The sequence below is a fragment of the Chinchilla lanigera genome, unplaced genomic scaffold (assembly GCF_000276665.1).
Source record: "Chinchilla lanigera isolate Chin_1 unplaced genomic scaffold, ChiLan1.0 scaffold00005, whole genome shotgun sequence".
NCBI classification, from domain to species: Eukaryota; Metazoa; Chordata; class Mammalia; order Rodentia; family Chinchillidae; genus Chinchilla; species Chinchilla lanigera.
The window spans coordinates 762567-782081 of record NW_004955406.1 but is presented as its reverse complement, the minus strand read 5'-3'; the positions used below and the strand labels follow the sequence as shown (position 1 = coordinate 782081).

Sequence of the window (19515 nt, the reverse complement as noted above, 5' to 3'; positions counted from 1 at the left end):
ATTGTGCTCAGTCTGTTTTTCTTATGTGTGAATTCAGCACTATAAATATCCCTCTGAGGACCACTTTCATTGCATCCCATAGGTTCCTGTAAGTTGTATCTGCATTTTCTTTTGATTGTAAATATTGTTTAATTTCTTCTTTAATTTCATCTATGACCCATTGGTTGTTCAGGAGGGTGTTATTTAATTTCCATATGTTCATGGAGGTTTTGCAGTTTCTTTTGTGATTAATTTCCAATTTCATTGCACTATGGTCTGATAGTATGCATGGGATACTTTCAGTTCCTTTGCATTTGCTTAACCATGTTCTATGGGCTAGTAAATGTTGTATTTTAAAGAACACTCCATGTGCAGCTGCAAAGAGTATGTATCCTGTCATTGGGTGGAACACTCTGTAAAGGTGTACTAAGTCCATTTGTTCACAAGTTTACTTTAGTTCTCTTATTTCTTTCCTGATTTTTTGTTGAGTTGATCTATCTCTTTGTGACAATAGGGTGTTAAAGTTCCCTATTATGATTGTATTTCTCCTTATTTGATTTTTCATGTCTGTTAAAATTTGTCTCATATAGTTAGGTGCTTCTGTATTTCGTGCATTGATATTTATGATTTTTATCTCTTCCTGTTTTAATTTTCCCTAACAAGTAGGTAATGACTGTCTTTATCTCTTTTGATTGTTCTTGGTTTTAAGTTCACATTGTCTGCAAATAGAAGAGCTACCCCTGCTTTTTTCTGGGTTCCTGTCGCATTGAGGATTGTTTTCCATCCTTTGACTTTTGTTCTATTAATTTCCTTTTGAGTTAAATGTGTTGTTCGTATACAGCATATTGTTGGATTTTGTTTCTTGATCCACTCTGCCAGTCTGCTTCTTTTGATTGGTGAATTGAGACCATTTACATTGATGGTTATAATTGATATGTATTGGCTTATCTTTGTCATGTTATTTTCCTGCTGTTGGTTCCCTAATTTTTCCCTTTGTTTAATTGCTTGCTCTGCTTGGTGGTTCCTTGCTGTTGTTGTTCTTGAAGTTGTAGTCTTTTTTTTTTTTTTATCACTTTCTAGACTATCTTTTAGTAATCTTTGTAGGGTTGGTTTGGCACTCATGAATTTCTTCAGTTGTTCTTTATCGTGGAAATATTTTATTTTTCCATTGATTTTTAAGGATAATTTTTCATGGTACATAAGCCTAGGTTGGAAGTTGTTTTCTTTCAGGATCTGAAATACTTCACTCCAAGCTCTTCTTGACTTGATAAGGTTTGTGTTGAGAAATGTGCTGTGATTCTGATGGGCTTTCCTTTATAGTTGATATGTTTGTTTTCTCTACAGCTTTTAATATTCTGTTATTTTGCTGATTTTCTGGGATCTTAATTATTATATGTCTGGATATATGTCTTGGTTACTTTTCTCTCATTGCTGGGACAAAATATCTGACACCCAAAATTAAGGAAGGAAAGGTTTATTTTGCTTACACTTTGTGGAGGTTTCAGTCTGTACTTGGCAGATTATAAGGCAGACTGGCACATGGCAGAGAGCTATAGCTCATGGCAGCAGAACACAGCAAAGCAACAAGCACATACCTGGGCAGAATGGGGGAGGAATGGCCTCAAGCCCCCTTTTCCTCTCCCTTACATATGCAAACTATCCACCCCAGGGCGGGTGTAGCTTTCAAATCCATAATCAAACTCTAAAAGCCTGCACCATGGCCTCATGAGGCTTTGGGGGGACACTCAAACACAAACCATAACAATATGGATTTATTTTGGTTATGGCTAATTAAAGTTCTATATGCCTCATTTATCTGTACAGATGTCAGATCCTTATTTGATGCTTGGGAAATTTTCTGTTATTACTTGTGCAAATAATGTTTTTATGTCATTTGTATTGACTCCTGCTGTTTTGTTGACTTCTCTCAATATTAGATTGTTTTTCTTTGAAACATCTTGCAGCTGTTGAATTGTTATTTCTTGGTTCCTCATTATTTTTAAAAGATCCCTCCTTCCATGATTGTTAGCTGAAATGCTGTCTTCAAGGTCTAAAAGTCCATCTTCAGCTTCATTCAAGTGTTTATGCCAGCTTTTGATGGAATTTTTAATTTCCTCTGTATCTGTTTGAATCTGTTTTATGCATTCTAATTCTTTCTTATATTGTTCATTCAATGTTTTCATCATTTTTCTATGCTCCTCTAATTTTTTTATGTCTGTCTTCTTTAGATGTGCTGAGCAATTCTTTCATTATTGTTGTCATTTCTTTTTTTTACCTAAGAGATTATTTCTGAAATGATTTCTTCTATGGCCTGATGGGCTTCTTTCTTTACTTCAGTTGCTAGCATTTGAGAAATTTCAGGTGTATGACTTTCAAGCTGTTCTGTGTCAGTGTCTCCTGGACTTGTTCTGGTGGAGTGGAGGTCTGAGATTCCATTTTGCACCTTCATTTTGTCATTTTTAAAGATTCAGAGATTCCCTGGAGCTCAGCCTCACTCCTGTGATCATGTGGGAACGGCAGGGCAAGGATCCAAAGGTCTCTGGTGCTCAGTATGGTTCCTGAGAGGGTGTGTGGGGGTGGGGTGCAGACTCAAGCTGTCCGGGAATTAGCTTGGCTCCCACTCCAAAGGGGGATGGCTGGGGGCAGCTCACCAATATTCTCAAAACTGTCTGGGGATCAAGGTGTGGGTGGGGTGGGGTGTGGTCACGGAGGCTCCTGAAAGCTGTTTGCAGCTCAGCCTGGCCCTCACCCTAGTGGGCAAAGGTTGGGGTCACTCACTGTTGTTTCCAAAGCTTTATGGGGCTCAACCTGGTTCCCACAATGTGCAGGAGGAGGTGTGGCAACTGAGATTCCCCAAGTTGTCCAGGTCCCAGGCCAGTTCCCACACTGGTGGGGGAAGTGCAGGGACCACTCACTGAGGTTTCCAAAGCCATCTGGAGCTCAGCTTGTCCCCTGCAAAGGTGTAGCCAGGCAGGGCATGGTCACTGAGGCTCCAGAAGCTGTCCGGGACCCATCTCTGGTCCTATACTGGTGATGGAGGGGGAAAGGTATACTCACTGAGGCTGCTGAAGCTTTCTGGGATTCAGTTCAGCTCCCTTGAGTGTGTGGCAGACTCAGGGCATTGTTCCTGAGACTGCCAAAGCTGTCCTGGCCCCCAGACCAGTGGGGGAGTGATGGAGGTGGCTCACTGTGGCTCCCGAAGCTGTCTGGGGCTCAGCTCGGCTCTCTCAGGGGTCTAGGAGATTATATTCTAAACAAAGGGTTCAGGAACATTCCTGAGCTAGGCATGATGACTCAAGTCTGTAATCTGAGCTACTCTGGAGGCTGAGAAAAGAGGTTCACAAGTTCAAGACCAGCCAGAATACCTAGTGAAACTTTATATCAAAATAATAACAATGGTAACAATAATAACAATAATAATAGTAGTAATAATAATAAATGAGACAAAAAGAGCTGGGAATACAGATTTATTGTTAGAGCACTTGCCTAGCAGGTTGCACTGGGGTTCAATCTCCAGTACAATTGAGTAAGAATAAAGCAAAAAAGAGACATTCCAGTTTCAATGTATATATCTTAATACACATTTTTTTTAAATCCTAGGCATTTACACAGAATAGCGACAATTATTCAAAAATGGTGGCGAGGTTACTTAGGCAGAAAACACTACCAACTTCTTGTGGAGGTAAGTATAAGATTTATATGCACTTGTCACCATTTGAGTCATATGACATGTACTCTATTAACTTCAGTTATGTTCACATGCAATATGGGAATTGCTGATGTCAAGTGTATAAGAACAGCACTTGACTTAATTTTTGATAAGGAGCCACTTCTGAGAAGGTTCCCTGATTTTTCCATTGGCAATTGACTGAATTGTTGCCCACAAACTACTCTAGGTATTTTAATTTTGCTTACAGTACTTTTCACAGCATACACAATTATATTGCTTATGTGTTGATGATTGTCTGTACTTGCTAGATGCTCAGGTCTTTGAGGAGAGAGACTATAGCTATTTTTGGATCAACATGTTTTAGTGTAATGCCAAACTCACTGAACAGTCAGTGCCCATCCTCATAAGAATGCTAAAGTGCTAGCAGCAAACAATTCACATTCTTCGTAGTCTCTTCAGGACTTTCTGCAAAATTTTGCATTAAGATGAAATAAGACTTAAATAAACGAATGATTGATAGTTCCAAATGATTTTTAAATAGTTATATGTATTTATATCATGAGAGCATTTGCTATTAATATCATTGGAAAGCAAAAAGATTACATGGTGTCTTTGTACTAGTTATTATTAAGTAAGCATGTGCTATTTTCATTCTTCATAGATAATTTAACATGTATATATCATGATGCTCATAAAGAGGTCTTGTAATGGTGAGTTAGAAAACACTTGTTCATTAACACATTGTACCATATGTTGTCTACATAGAAACCTTACAATTATGAAAATTTTCAAACTGTGTGGTCATTGTTTCATAATTGCCAACATCCTCTGGTTAAGCTCAACCAGGACATACTGTGTCTCATTCTTGTTGAGTTTTCCTAGCACGGTGCCTGGAACATAGCACATATTCAACTACTATTTCATGTTGAGTAAACACGCAGTTAAATGGACTGAAGAATGAACACCAGAGCCATTGCTGCCACACTGTCAACACTCCCTTCTCCAGCAGAAGCTGAAAAGGGGAGCTTGTCAGTCACCGGTCTGAGTAGATCATGTCTTACCTTTTCTTCCTCTTCACTTTGGGTAAATGTTATTTAAAAACTTAACTTTGAACTCAGAAGTCAAGTGCCTATATTTTCATTTCTGCTTGACATTTTGAAAGGAAAAACTGAGAGGAAAAGTAATCTGCTAGTGATAAGGACATGGCTGCTCATGGTTGCACCTCCCTGGGTGGTGGTAGTGTTTCTACCTTCTCGTGCTGAATGTGTGGGAGCTTTGAAATTATTTTTCATTGGGTGTATATGCAAACAGCCCTTACTCTTTATCTAAAAATACATAGAAGAGTACATGGGCTAAAATGGATATTCCATGTCTATCTGAACTTAAGTATTCTACTTAATGGCTAATTTTATTTTATATGTGGGCTCATTGTGTCCTGCAAAATGGAGAGCTGCCATCACATACAAGTGCTTGTATTACATCAGATTTCCGTTGTGATGCTTTTTGATACTGTTTTTCCAGACTCAAGTTTTTTTGTTCTCTTTTCCTTTTCTTTTGTCTTCCCGCTTCTGATCTGTGATTCTCTGTTTTTTATTTTTTTCATTATAGTTCTAGTGACATTTCAGGTCATTGAAAAGTAATTTTTGAATGATGAAATAATTTGAGGTTTATAAAAAAGAAACATTTTATAAAGAACTGCGACATACTCATCAGTTGGCTCTGTAACTATATCAAATTTGCTTGTTTTCTTTCTTTTCTCTCTTTTTTTTTTTTTTTTTTTTTGGTTTTTCTCTGGTACCAGGAACCGAACTCACAACCTTGCGCTTGCCAGGCAGGCACTTTTGCCGCTGAGCTAAATCCCCAGGCCCTCTTTTCTCTCTTAATGCATATATTTTCTCTACATACATATTGATCTTTTGAATCATTTGGGACAAAGTTTCAGAAGTGATGAAGCCTTATCTCTGAATATGACTATATTCTCTATTTACCAATATTGCAAAAACAGGAAACTGACATTTGTAAAAATTTATTCTCTATATATTCATTCTGCTTATATTTTATTGGTTGCCCAGATCATATCTTTTGTAGCAAAAAATCCTTTTCATGGTATAAGTGAAAATTTCATGGCCAGCATGGTAGCACACACCTGTTTTCTCCATAGGTGACTTTCAGGCCACCCTGGGCTGCATACTGAGTTCATGGCCAGTCTGAACTTTACAGTGAGACCCTGTCTCATAAAACCTAAATAAAGCAATAAAAATTTCACACAGCACTTAGTTGTTATGTCTCTTTAGTCCCTATAAGTCAAGAACACATAATTTCATAATCTGTCTTGCCTTTTCTGGCCCTTATATTTTGAATGTGTAAAGGCTACCTTTTTTTCAGATTGCTTCTTAATTTTGCCCTGTTGATGGTTTTTCACTGGTAAATTGTGAGTTTTCATTTTTAGAAGGAATATATCTCGGTGCATTATTTTAGGAAGTGCAAATCTCATTTTGCCCAACAATTGGTAATGTTGACTTTGGCTATTTGAGGTAGTATCTCTGGAGTTTCCACATCTGACACTTGCTATTTTTCTCTTATGAAGGAACAGTTATTTAAAGACAATGTGTATGTATTCGTTTGCATCAAATTTTGGTATACTAGGTTTAGCAAGCAATGGTGATTCCTTTTTATTTTGAGCCAGTGTCTCACTCTATTTCAGGCTAGCCTTGAACTCCCTGTGTAATCCAAGGTGACCTTGAACTCACAGTAATCCTCCTGTCTCAGCCTCCTGAGTGCTGGGATTACCAGCATGTGCCACCACACCTGGCCAAGCAATAGTGATTCTTACCTGAATCTATTATTGTTATATTTGTCAAAGAGTGAGTTTTTAGACCCAATTTCTTCTGTGTTTACTTCCTAACATTCTATTATAAGAGCATTTATTTCAGTCCCAATTAATCCATATCAATATGAACTCATGAATTCCTATTTCTTTATGTATTTATTAAATTTTTATTAGTACATAGTTTACATTAGTACATGTACATATTAGTACATTTTATTAGTACATACATTAGTACATACTTTATTAGTACATATATGTACATCAGTACATATTAGTACATACAACCAATAAAATATAAGAAGAATGAATATAGTACAATATTAGTACATACCATACATAGTAATCATAGTTATCATAGGGAATTTGTACCTGAACATAATCTGTTGTAATTCTTTTTTTCCCCATTCCTTTTCTGCATTTTCAATCTTTCTTTTTATTGAATATATTGTATTCAGTCACTGTCATTAATTGGTATGGTACTCAGAGATTCCCACATTTTGCTTATAGGAGCTATTCAAACCAACTTTTGATAGAATCAGATTACCTAAACAGGATGACCAAGGGAAATAAGGAAGTAAGAAGCATTTTAGCCCTATTATTTGTTAGCAATGAAATATATATATATATATAAGTGATTCATACAAAGCCTGCGCACTAGACATACATGTGAGCATGATGTATAGTGCTGTGAGCTCTCGTGCTGTGACTTAACTTACATCACTATATTTTCTACTCAAGCCACCCATCAAATGGTTATGGGATGACTGGGACATCTTTTAAGTCAAACACAAAAATATATACATTTTAATGATTGTTATTGAAATCGTTGTTCTGGTTTAGATTATAAATATCCTCTAAAGTCTCACATTTGGACATGGGGCCTGGTGGGAAGGGCCTACTCACTAGGGTTATAACTTGGAAGGATAAATTCTCTACCCAAGCTCCTTTCTTGTCTCTCAGCTTCCTGGTCATTATGTGAATAGCTATTCTCTGAAATGCCATTCTGCTATGCCATTTTGGCCTCAGAGCCAGCTTGCTATGGACTAAACTCACTCTAATTGTGAGTTTAAACAAACCTCTTGTCCTTTAAGTTGTAAATGTTGGGTATTTTGTCCCAGTGATGAGGTAGCTAATGCAGGAAACTGGGAACAAGAATTGGTAGTTCCTGTGAGTGTACTTGACAATGTGGTTTAGTGTCTTTTGGAACTGGTTTGAGGGAGTTATTTGGATATGTAGAATAGCAAAACTCTAGAATACTGAGAGAAGTGCTTGATGTATGATGCTGGTCAGAGCTCAACTAGAATGCTGGTGGGAATGCAGACCGTAAAGATAAGGCTCAGGAGGTTTAAGATGGAAACGAGGATTTCACTGGCAGTTGAACTAGGTGCCTCATATGTTGTGCTCTAGAAAAAATTTGTCTTCATTTTGCCTATGTACAGGGACTTTTTATAAGACTGAGATTAAGGGCAACAGACTAAGTAATATGATGGCAGAAATTTCAAGGAAGCTCCATATTCAGGTTGTGGCATGGGTTCTCTTGGCTGCTTTCATCCAGTTTTATAGTGAGACTCAGAAGCAAAAGCAGAACTGAATGATGTGAAGCTTTCCCAGAGAGGAAGCAGACTTGGGGCAAAAGAGCATGTAGTGGTTGAAAAGATCGGCACTAAAAAGAAGCCAAGTACTTTTCATAAGAATAGTGTAAAAATAAGCTAGATAGCATCTCAGGAATTAGCCATACCCTGCCCTTCTAATCTCAAAGCTATAACAGGGTAAAGGGAAATTGCCTTCAAAGACTTTGTTTTCATAAGATAACCCCAGGGTGCTCTGCTCCAGAAGGATTATGTGGGCAATTGGTTCCCTAGGATTCATTACATTGTGCTCAGCCAGCCAGGCACTCAGAGGCCACTATAGCCATAGTTCAAGGGGGCCTGGCTATTGTTCAAACTGGTGGCAGACCTTAGCATTAGCCACATAGAGCTGGTTGTTCAGGCATGCAGAATACAAGAGTAATGCTGACTATGGAGGCTTCCACCCAGATTTTGATACAAAGCCTGGAAATTCAGGCAAAAGTATGTGACAGGGTGTTGGTGTATGCAAAGAACCCTTGAAGCAGGAATGCATGAAGCTGCAAGAGTAAGGGCAAAAGTACATTTGGAATCCAAGGAAGTTGGAGGTGCCAGGAATTTGGACGCTCTGTTGAAGAAAACTGCAGAGACTGAATGGAGCCCACCTGGGAATGAGGCCTTGTGGGCTGCAGCCAGCAAAGCCATAGGACAAGAGCTACCCCAGACCTTTGGTGCACACGTCTTACCACAGCCTACCCCAATGTTGGACACGGAACTACAGGATTTAATGTTTAACCTGCTAGGTTTCAGTCTTGCTTTGATCCAGTTCTTTTCCACCCTGTTATTCCTTCTTTTTGAAACTGGAATATTTACCCTGTGCTATTGTGTATTGAAAGTATTTAACTTTTTTTTTTTACATAGTCTCATACTATGAGGAGAGGAGACTTTGAACTTGAACTTTTCAGCAGTGTTGATACTATTAAGACTTTGGCAACTCTTAGAGATGGACTAAATGCATTTTTGCATAATTGATGGGCATGAGCCATTAGGGCGGCAGACATGGAATGTTATGGTTTATATCTAACAAATCCCCAAAGTCTCACATTCAGAGATAGAGCCTATGCAGAAGGGTGGATCTCTATGGGTGTGACTTGGAAGGGTATATTCTCGTCATGGGCTATACCCTTCTCCCTCTGCTTCCTGACTGCCTTGATGTGAGCAGCTTTCCTTCACCAGGCCATTCTGCCGAGCTGCTTCTGCCTTGGAGCCAGCAGCTATGAACTGAACCCACTGAAGCTGTGAGCCAAAATAAACCTCTCCTCCTCTAAGTCACAGTGTTGGGAAAGATGACCGAGACAGTAGCTAACTTGGGAGTCTGTATTTATTCTAATGACGCTAGCATTGCTAGAAAAACATATTATCAGTTTAAGCAATGAGGCATGCAAGGAAACTTGTTTTATTGTATTAGTGCTTCAGCTGGGTTTGATCAAGAGTATCACTCAGGATGATCAGCAGATAATCATCTAGATTTTGATTTCATTATCTTTTGATTTTTTTGGTAAAGGTCAAAATGTGGAGATTTTCACATTTCAGTCCAGTTCAGTCTCCACCACTGCCACCAAAGTTGCCCCCAGGGTATTAGCCACTTCCCAGGAGCTAAATGCTGCATTTCTTTATTTCCAAAGTTAACCCCCAATTCCTTCCCAGCAATATAAAATCTTTGCTTCTCTTTTTATGACACTCTTCCTTTCATCTACTCCTAGCTCACACTTTGTGAATAATCTCTCAGAACTCAAGTTTTCATAAAACAATGGTAGGGATGGATAGTCATGCATAATCCTCCTGAAGCAAACATGAACCAAGGGACCCACCATGTTCTTTTCCTAAGGAGTGGACACTGGTCAAGGATACAGTTAGAATCTCCATTCACTATCCTGTTGCATACATTAACACACATTGTCACATTTATTGTCCTATAGTGATTATGCTTGTTATTATTTTCCAAATTTATGCTGTATAAACTTTTTGCCTAACAGCTACATACAATAATAATGCTGAATAGTGTATGATTACATTGTAAAATGTATAGTATAAGGTAGTAAGTTTAAAATTTAATAACAAAATACTCTTTTAACAAAAGTTTTAGCAGAATTTATAGTCCTATATGAACAGCACACAGTGAACTCATTTTGGAAGCTTCTTTTTCTGCAACCGCTACTGTCACCTTGGCCATCAGAGCATGGCTTGAAGGCCACTCATTTCATTTGCTTTTCTCTGGAAAGATCTTGGAAAGGAGTACACACACTCACACACATACACACACACTCCTCATATCAATTGACTGCAGGGAAGGCAACCAAGTACTCAAGGAATAGGGGGCAAAGCAGACTTTTCACTCTAAGCTCTTCTGTAGCTTTTGAATTTTAAGCAAAGTGAGTACATTATCTATTACATACATTAATTTAAAAAGTCAACTTACAAAGGACTTTTCCTGCCAAACACACACACACAACATAGGTAAGGATAACATACTTAAGATGTAGAGTTGATACGTGCTCCAAAGGTCAAGGAAATGACACTGGAATGGAGCTTCAGGAGAAACAGAATGGGTGAAGTTTCAAGCCTGGAAGGAGCATGGCATATTGAGAAATAACGAGGGTATGGATCTAGTTGGCACAGGGAGATTAGAGAATAGCAGAAGGTTGTTAAATGGTTGCACGCAACCTTTATAAAGCAATTTCCTCCATTTTCAGAGGAATACTTCCTGAATGTTTAGTTTCTTGTTTGAAATTCAACTCTCATTTGTTCCTAGTAATGTTTTGTGAAGTAGAACATGCGAGTAGTACCTTCCTCCCTTTTGTAGATGAAGAATTGGAGGCTCAGGGGGGCAAAGGTATGCCCAAGGCTGCAAGGTCCCAATCCATGAGGACCATACACAAACACCCACCACATACCAGGTATCTTCTCTTGATGTCCTTTAGGTGCTTCAGGTCTCCTTCTGCAAGCCAGGATGTGTTACATTCTCACTCAAAATTCTTCATCCCTCACCTCTTCCTCCTGGAAGGGTGATTCATCCCCATCCCTTTGATTTATATTTTGGTCATGTGTTGTATGCTGATGAGAGACTTGCCACACCACTTTGGAGCCTTAAGGGCCTTTCCCCCTCTTTTCCTCTGTTAAACCTTGATTATGGGCTGTCCCTACAGCCTTCGCACATAGATGAAGAGTATAACAACTATCAGGAACCATAGCTCACCAGTCATTATGGTGAGAAACCACCTCTTTGTTTCATAACCTACTGAGATAGCTGCATTTTTATCCCAGCTAAACTAATTGATTAATACTGACAATGATAACAAAGGCAAGGATGCTTATAAGAAATGTTCTGAAAAAGGTACTTGGTGATACTTACACAAAGGTATTTTGAGATTTTTGAGTTGGTGATGATGTTAGGACACCTCCAGGTGGTGATAATCTTATAAGGCGTTGGTGCTGTCTCAGCAGAGTGTCTGGTACGTCATAATTAGCACTCAGCCAATGTTCACCAAGCTGAACTGTTGGATAGGGACATAGGTTATGGGTCAGAGCCAAAGGTACGGGTTTTACAGTCACTATTACGACACGATTTTCTACCTAAAGAAAAAAGTACCTGAACAATACAGGTGAGGGCCAGTAACCGAGGCTTGTGAAACGTGTTAGGTAGGATTTAGGAAGAGAGAAGGATTTAAAATAGAAAATAATCAAGAAAACAGAATGACACAATATCACAGGGACTAGAGGAGAAAACTTGGACGAGATTTGGACCTGTCGACGGTATTAAACGTGGCAGTGACTGAACAGAAAGAGGACCGAGAAAAGAAGTGCCAGGATCTTCTTTATAAGCACTAGGTGTATTTAGAGACAGCCTTCCTCAAACTGCTACTAGACCACAATGTTTCCATTTAGCTTTTAGATACTTCTCACAGGGCACCAAATGGTGCATCCAGTCCAAAGTGTTACGTGATCTCCGCAAGTGAACGCGTTCACCCGGAGAACAGCGCTATCCCTGCACTGTTCTGCTGTGATTACACCCTTTCTTCCCTTCTGATGGCTACTGTTTCTCCTTTCTACTTCCACTTCAGGCTTTCCTGCCAACTTTCGTGCTGCTCTGTGAAGAAGCAGAACCCGAATTTGCCCATCTTAGGGGTCCAGGACCACTGATTCACAATCGCGAACACCCGTTCTGGTTGTGGAAGAGGGACTCTGATTCTTCTCTTTCATCAACAGCCTTTGTGGTGACATGTTGCAGGTGCTCAGTGCACAAGCATCCACGTGTGTGGAAACCCGGTGCGATGTGACCGAGACCTGGTCACCCCGTGGGACGTGCGACCCGTTCTGTTGCTTTGGGACCCCTCTCGTTCTCAAGTGCAGAGTCCTCTGCATAGCTTCTCTTTGACACTCATTGCTTTATTTCGTAATGGTAAAATAAAAATGGTCTCTTTTTTTGAGATGTGGTTTTACTGTACTGTACAGGATGGCCTTAAACTGGTAAGCTTAAGTGGTTTTCCTGCTTCAGCCTCCTGCATCACTATGCCCAGGTGAAACCGTGGTCTTTGTGAACAGCAGTCCCAGGACAAGGCTGAAATATCCTTTCCTCTCTCCCTGTTGGAGCACTAGCACTTTGAGTGTTCCCCGACAGAAACTGTCAAGATACCTACAGAGAACAGCTTGAATGTATTTTGCTTGACTGTTAAATTTATTTTTCTCTTTTATATTTAATTAGTATATAGTTTACACTATGTTTAACTTCTAATCTAACATTTTTTACTATCAGAGTGTGAGAACAGGAAAGTATAAACCTAGGATATCACAATATATAACTAATTTCATATAATTTAATCATGAAACACATGTGTATTAATTGTGGTGCTGGACAATTCAACATTAGGCTTTTAAATTTAGATTTGCTGAATATGTTTCACAACCACATTCAGAGGCAGTTTAAAATTTTTTCTCAAAATGTAATAATATCCTATAATAAAACAATTTAAATGATAAAAATAATTATGACTGAAAATATTATATATTCAAATTATCAAAATAACTTACTGAAATGCCCCAAATCAAGATTTACAATAATCATATATGGCTAGCCATTTTAATTTTTTTTTTACAAAATACTCATATCTGATTGAGTGTTTAAAAGACTAGAAATGAAAAAAGTTTTAATAACTTTTCTATGGAATGAGGGTAGCATTAACTATCAAATTCTATTGTATCTTCTTATGAAAAATACCTTTCCTCTTAATATATGGTAAAATGTATAGATATCAATCACTAATTTTAAAAATGGCAACAGATTGATATGACTTTGTGTAGGTATTTTTATTTATTTCTTACATGAATAAATGTTTCTTCTATACATAAAAATACCCATGTCTTTTGATATTTGATATGACTCCAAAATCACTTATAATAAAATTAGGCAATATTCTTTTCCTTTTAATGTCAAAGCCCAGAACTGAAGTACATGTCATTTTTTCCCTTCAGAGCTTTATATTTTAAATAAACATCAAACCCAGAACAAGATAATACTATGTTACTAATATTAATTATAAACTTTATTAATATTTTCACCATAATTAGGAAATTCATTTAGTTCACCTTCTCCTAAGCATTATTTTAAGAGTAGCTGAGAAAAAATATAACTGGCTTTTTATTTTCTTTTGTATGGAAAAAGAAGGGCTATCTTAAAATCAGCTGTTGACAAGGACTACTTTCCCAGCAATCACCAGCAAACAAGGCAGCGTGCACAGACTGCTGTGATTACTTGCTGATAAGTCACTTTGATGATGAAACTCAGAATTATGAAATGAGGATGACAGTAGTTTGGAAAATACAAAGGCTCCAGCTCATCAGACCTGTTACCCTGTTTGTGTGGCTTCTAAATGTTTCATTGTCATTGCATTAATGCAGTTGTATCCTTCGTAGTGTCCAAACTAGCAAATATGGCTATCAGATTTGGTGGATTTCTGTAGGTTCTGTGACTTCTGATCCTGGTATATCAACTTCTTTAGATTAAGAAATTCCTAGCAGACTGGTAAAGCAAGATCCTGGCTGAGTCTGGGTAGGTCCTGCGCCAGGGCCCCCGGTTCTGTATCCGGCCCCTCACCCCTTCCTCTCAGGCGCTGCTCCCCTGCTCTGCTTCCCAGCTGCCCTGAACCGAGCCTTTGCTCCACCCCACCGTCTGCCATGGTGTTCCTGCCTTGGAGCCTGCTGAGCATGTACTATACTTCCTGGAACTGCAGACTAAATTGAACCTTCCCTTTTTAAATTTGTGGGTGTCAGATTCTGAATCTCAGCGATAGGAGAGCTAACTAATACAGATACATAACTCAAAATTATTATGACTCTATTACTTTGAATGTTCTACTTTTGAAATAGCTCTTTCCCCCTTGAAATATGTCTTTTCTTGGTTTCCGGTCAAAATGCTCAACAATAAGGGAAAGGTTAAATAATTTACTGTGTATTCACATATTCTTACATATGAAGAAATAATTTAAAGCTGAAGAAGATGAGAGAGCTGTCAAAATTAGATGGGAGCATCTTTTAATAGAAATTTAGCCTCCAGGGTCTTAAACAGAAGAATTTGCAGTCCAGGTTTAAGACAGGAAGCGAAACATTTCTAGCTGACAAAGTCTGGAGTGTGCTACCGGAATGTATACATAAATGTAAGGCTAAACTGAAATGTGGGTCATGGGACTGAGAAGGACAGGCGACTGTGAGGTCAGGTCACTTAATGTCCCGTCCGCGTAAGCAAGGGGAGTCTTGGTGCAATGGCAGGAGTTCTGACGAGGAGTGACACTCTTAGCCAGCTGTCAGAATGTCTACACCATGTGACTGGAGCAGGTTGGGAAGAGCAAGAAGACCAGGAAAGAATGGTCTGGACCAAAAGGCCAAAGGAAAGACAGTAACAGCGAACACAACAGATAGCGGTAAAGTTGAAAAGTTTCGGATTCAGAGATGTTTGTTTGCCCGTTTGATAAGTTGTTATTTTTAAAGACACATCCTCCTGTTTGAAAGTGTCTATTGAAGCTAGAAGAAGGCTAACTTTCTACTCCAGTTGCTGATACTGTCACTGGATCATCAGGACAGTGAAGAATTTCTGAAGAAAGGGTGGAGACTTCGACTGACCTGGGCAGGTTCTTGACGCATTGTTGCATACAAGCATTTCAGGCCGCTTCACAGGGAGGCATAGGATGATTCAGTAGGCAGGGTTAGGAAGTAAGAGACAGTGGGGAAAGGACTTCATCTTGGGAACTGCAGGGCTACAGCTCTGTCAAAGACGCAACTGGCCCCTTCACAGAGGAATGAGGTGAGCTTTTATGTGCTCGTGCAGCTGGCCTGGTGTCCAGTTAATCCCTATCTTAGTTTTGGTTTTGCAAGGAACTTCAGAGAAGTCCTTTTCATTTGAGGGGGTAATGTAGTCTCCGTGAGATCACTGCTTCTGCTCCAAATAGTCTTAGTGTTGTGGAGGCTCTCACTGCTGCAATTTCAAGATGACCGGAAGCTTAGGGGGGTAACCAAAGCCCTTTATGTGCCCATGGGTAGTTGGATGACCCTGTAAGTCTCTTCATTTGATTTCCTCAGTCTTGAAGGTGGATGAGCTAGGTTGTGTAAGTTTAGAGCTCCTCAGCCTGTATTGCCAGTTTTTAGACAGTCTCTACATGAGTGTCATGGCTATCTGCAGAGCGAGGCAAGATCTTACCTAAACTTTAAGTTAGTAAAGAATACAAGACAAGACCTGAAGGTCAAGCTTCCTGCGTTTACTCGCTGTTAGCTATGAGTTATTTGTGGACATGCTGTTAGCGTTCAATAGCATGTTTACCTGACAGTACAATTAAAGAAAAAGAAAAAACCTTTTAGGATAGAAAATAATTTTAGAACATGGGCTTTTATGTGAGTTATATTTTAACTAGTCATGTGACCAAAGGATAAATATTAATATAGCATATAATATCATTATTCAAAGTGGAGATACAAAGACTTAGATGAAGTTGTACAAAAGTTTAATGTATCTAAATACATGTTTAGTTTATAGAAACACACAGTTCAAAGTCACGTATTTTTAGTGTTCTTAAAAATATTATGAAATAGAATTGACAGTTTTGGCCATTTTCCCTGTACCACTGAGTGGTATTAAGTAAATTCACATTATTGTGCAGCCATCACCCATGTACATTTCCAGAGGTCTTCTCTCTTCTCACCTTGAAACTCTGTGCTCATTAAACAATAACCCACTACTTTCCCCACCCCTGGTAACCAGCCTTCTATTTTCTGTCTGTGAGTCTGACTATTGTGGGTAGATTATATGAATGGAATCATAGAACACCTGTGCCACATGTTTTGGGGGGTACTTTCAAAAGCATTTGGACTAGAGAATTGAGAATAAATATCCATTAGTGGTTCACTTGAGATTGGTGTGCTGCAATCAAATTGCTTTTCCTTCTTCAAACACAGGCTTCAGAATTCTTAGGCTCCAAAGCTATCTCTGTCTTTCCTATTAGTTTATTTATTTATTTATTTATTTATTTTTCTGGTACCGGGAACCAAACTCACAACCTCGCACTTGCCAGGCAGGCACTGTGCCGCTGAGCTAAATCCCCAGCTCCTCTGTTAGTTTATGACATAATAAAATTTAGCCTTTTATACATTTTAGAATTTTACTTATAGTTATGTTACATATTTTTAGAATAGCACTACTGGTAATCCCTTTCATAATGACTATCACCTATGCTCCAAATGCTTTAATTGCTTTATCTCAGTTTAGTCTTCACAACAACTCAATGAAGCATGTAATGCACTCTTTCATAATTGGAAGAATTAAAAGTAAGTTTTTCAAATCCACAACTGCCGTAAACAAAGTCAGGGTCTGAACACTTGTCTATGGCTTGAAAACTCACCCACCGTCTCCTCCTGCCTAAATAATGGTATAATAAAGATAAGAAATATATTTTGCTGAGCCAAAACTCTTAGGAACATATAATTTCTAATTTTTTTCTTTATAAAACTATCTAAAACCTATATGTGCTTTAATATGCCTGGAAGAAATGCAATTATTGAAATAAATATTTCAAATCACCTCAAATTCAAAGAGTTATGCCTTGCTTAATATGGGAGAGTTTGCAGTGAAGTGACACCATTGTGTTCATTTGTAAATAACATATTGCAGCAAACCGTTTCTTAATTACTCCAACTGTTGATAAATAATCTAGTACGGCTGCTCTCCACAGACAATTTGCTCTGGATGAGAGCAAGCAACTCAAACAACGCTAATTACAAGGAAACCCTTTTATATGAATTCCTCTTTGTTATAGAGAAGAAAAATCTCCAATAAAGAGTTGAGGCACTTGCCCCCCCCCCATTTTTGCCTGAAACGACACTTAGTATCTGGGCTGAAGTTATTTCAGTTGAATGAATTTCGATTTAATAAAAATGGATAAAGTTGTATATTTTGTTGAAGAATGATGTTCATTGCTTTTACTGTTCACTGTACTGTCATGAACTATGCTCATTTTGCATTTTAATTAAATGATACAACCGATGTGGAAGCTTTATTTAAAGCCACATTTTCATTGAAATCAACCACACTGCTAAACAATTATTTGCTCTAAGGGTGTTTTGTGTATTAATAGATAAGTGTGTCTTTAAAAGAAAGAAACAGACTTTAGGAAGTCTTCCCTATATCCAGGGATTTGCTGTAATGCAGTATCATTGTATTTATGATTTTATGGCACTAAAATGAATATTAAATGAAACAAAATTCCCCAGGATTACTCAGGAGGCAGCTAAGTACATAACATTTTGCATAGATGGTTGGAAGGCACAATTTCACTCCATCACTGCGTCCATATCCTTGAACGATTTCGACTGAAGACAGCGTTTCTTTGAATTTTTCATTAAACCAGACGTCTTGAAATATGAATTCCTTTTATGTTTCTGTGAGTTTTGGCTAAAAGAACCTCAGTGAATAAATCATACAATACTACGTGTCACCAGCACTTGTGAATATTTCTGCTTTGTTATTCTATTCTCAGTAGAGCACCATTGATTATCAAGCTCAGCGGAGAGCATTTTATGATCATATATCTCCATTAGCTCCTAGTTTGACTACCATAGATTTTCCTGGTTAAGCTTGCATTATGTATTAGGAAGCCCATCTCTTCAATGCAAAGTTTGATTTCATTTTTCTAAGCCTAGAACTCTTATTATGTATTATGTATAAAGATTCTTATCTTTTATATGTAAAAATAGGCTTCACTGTCTTTGTGTAACTGAAATGTATGCCATCTTTTTTTCTCCTTGATTCACAGGTAGCATATTATACTATGAAGATGGATCTCTACAATGCAATGGCTGTCAGGGTAAATATTTCTTCACTTGTTAAACAAATGAAAAGTCAATTGTGCCCTGAATTCGCTTTTAATAAAATGAGCAAAGCAGAATAATGCAAATTTGATTGATATGCTAATGTTAACAGAGAAAAGAGTACATGATTAAAAAGTTAGTTATGTTAAATAATCTTGGCAGCATTAAAAATTGGAGTAAAATATAAAATATGTAGTTATAAACACTTATGTTTTAGAGTGTTAAATATCTCCAAGCCATAGCTAGATAAAGACCACAAATACTAATGAAATAATGTATTAGTTTCCATTTGCCATATAAAATACTGTGATAAATAGATGAACAGGGCTCCGCAGTATGTGATTCCTGCCCAATGCAAATCCATTAGAAATTATGCATATGATTTATAGCAATAAAGTCAGTTTCCAACTTACAGGTTTTATTTTTATCATTTCTGTGTTCATTTTTGTGCGCTATTTTTCCAATAGAATGCTAAATTTAGCAATTATAGGGCTTGAACCTGATTTTAACATGGAACGAACAATATATCCTTTGTTTCAGACAATATGGTAACAGCTTAATTGTTAAATTAACATAGATGGAGAAATTTTGTAGATTAATATTTTTAAAACCTATTTTCACCTTATTATATTTTCTTTCATCAATCCACTAGTCCTTTAATCTGCAAAAGACAGATTTTATTTGGATTGAGGCAAAGTAAAGAGTTTCAGAAAAGTATGTGTTGTGCGCTGGAGGCTTAATTAATGATGTGTTGACTCCTGTATTGCTTTTGGATAAAGCCCTTTCTTCTCCAGGCATAAGTGTTCTAGAAGCCTAAACCAGAGCCTGTCTCCAAAATCTCTGTCTACCTCTCTGTTCTTCTGGAGTTTGTGGGAAAAATGAGGAAGAAGTAGATCTTCCAGGTCTCTTCTGAGCCTCAGGCAGATAGATACTCCCACTGCAGGGTGTTACTTACCTCAGTAATATTTGCAAAAGAAATCAATTTGATTTTCCTGTCTTAGTGAGAATGCTTTAGTCTGGATTTTGGTTCACTGTACTGCTCTGCCACTGACTTAAACTCTAAG

At 38.0% G+C, this 19515-nt stretch overlaps 1 protein-coding gene across 3 annotated transcripts in view; it reads left to right on the top strand.

Moving 5' to 3' along the window:
* Spata17 (spermatogenesis associated 17) overlaps window positions 1-19515 on the top strand; it is a 200932-nt gene that overhangs the window by 18288 nt on the left and 163129 nt on the right. For all 3 annotated transcript variants that reach the window (XM_005374709.2, XM_005374707.2, XM_013519819.1), the window contains exons 3-4: window positions 3580-3661; window positions 18397-18447. In XM_005374709.2, the coding sequence (XP_005374766.1) occupies window positions 3580-3661; window positions 18397-18447 (133 nt within the window). The remainder of the gene's footprint in view (window positions 1-3579; window positions 3662-18396; window positions 18448-19515) is intronic.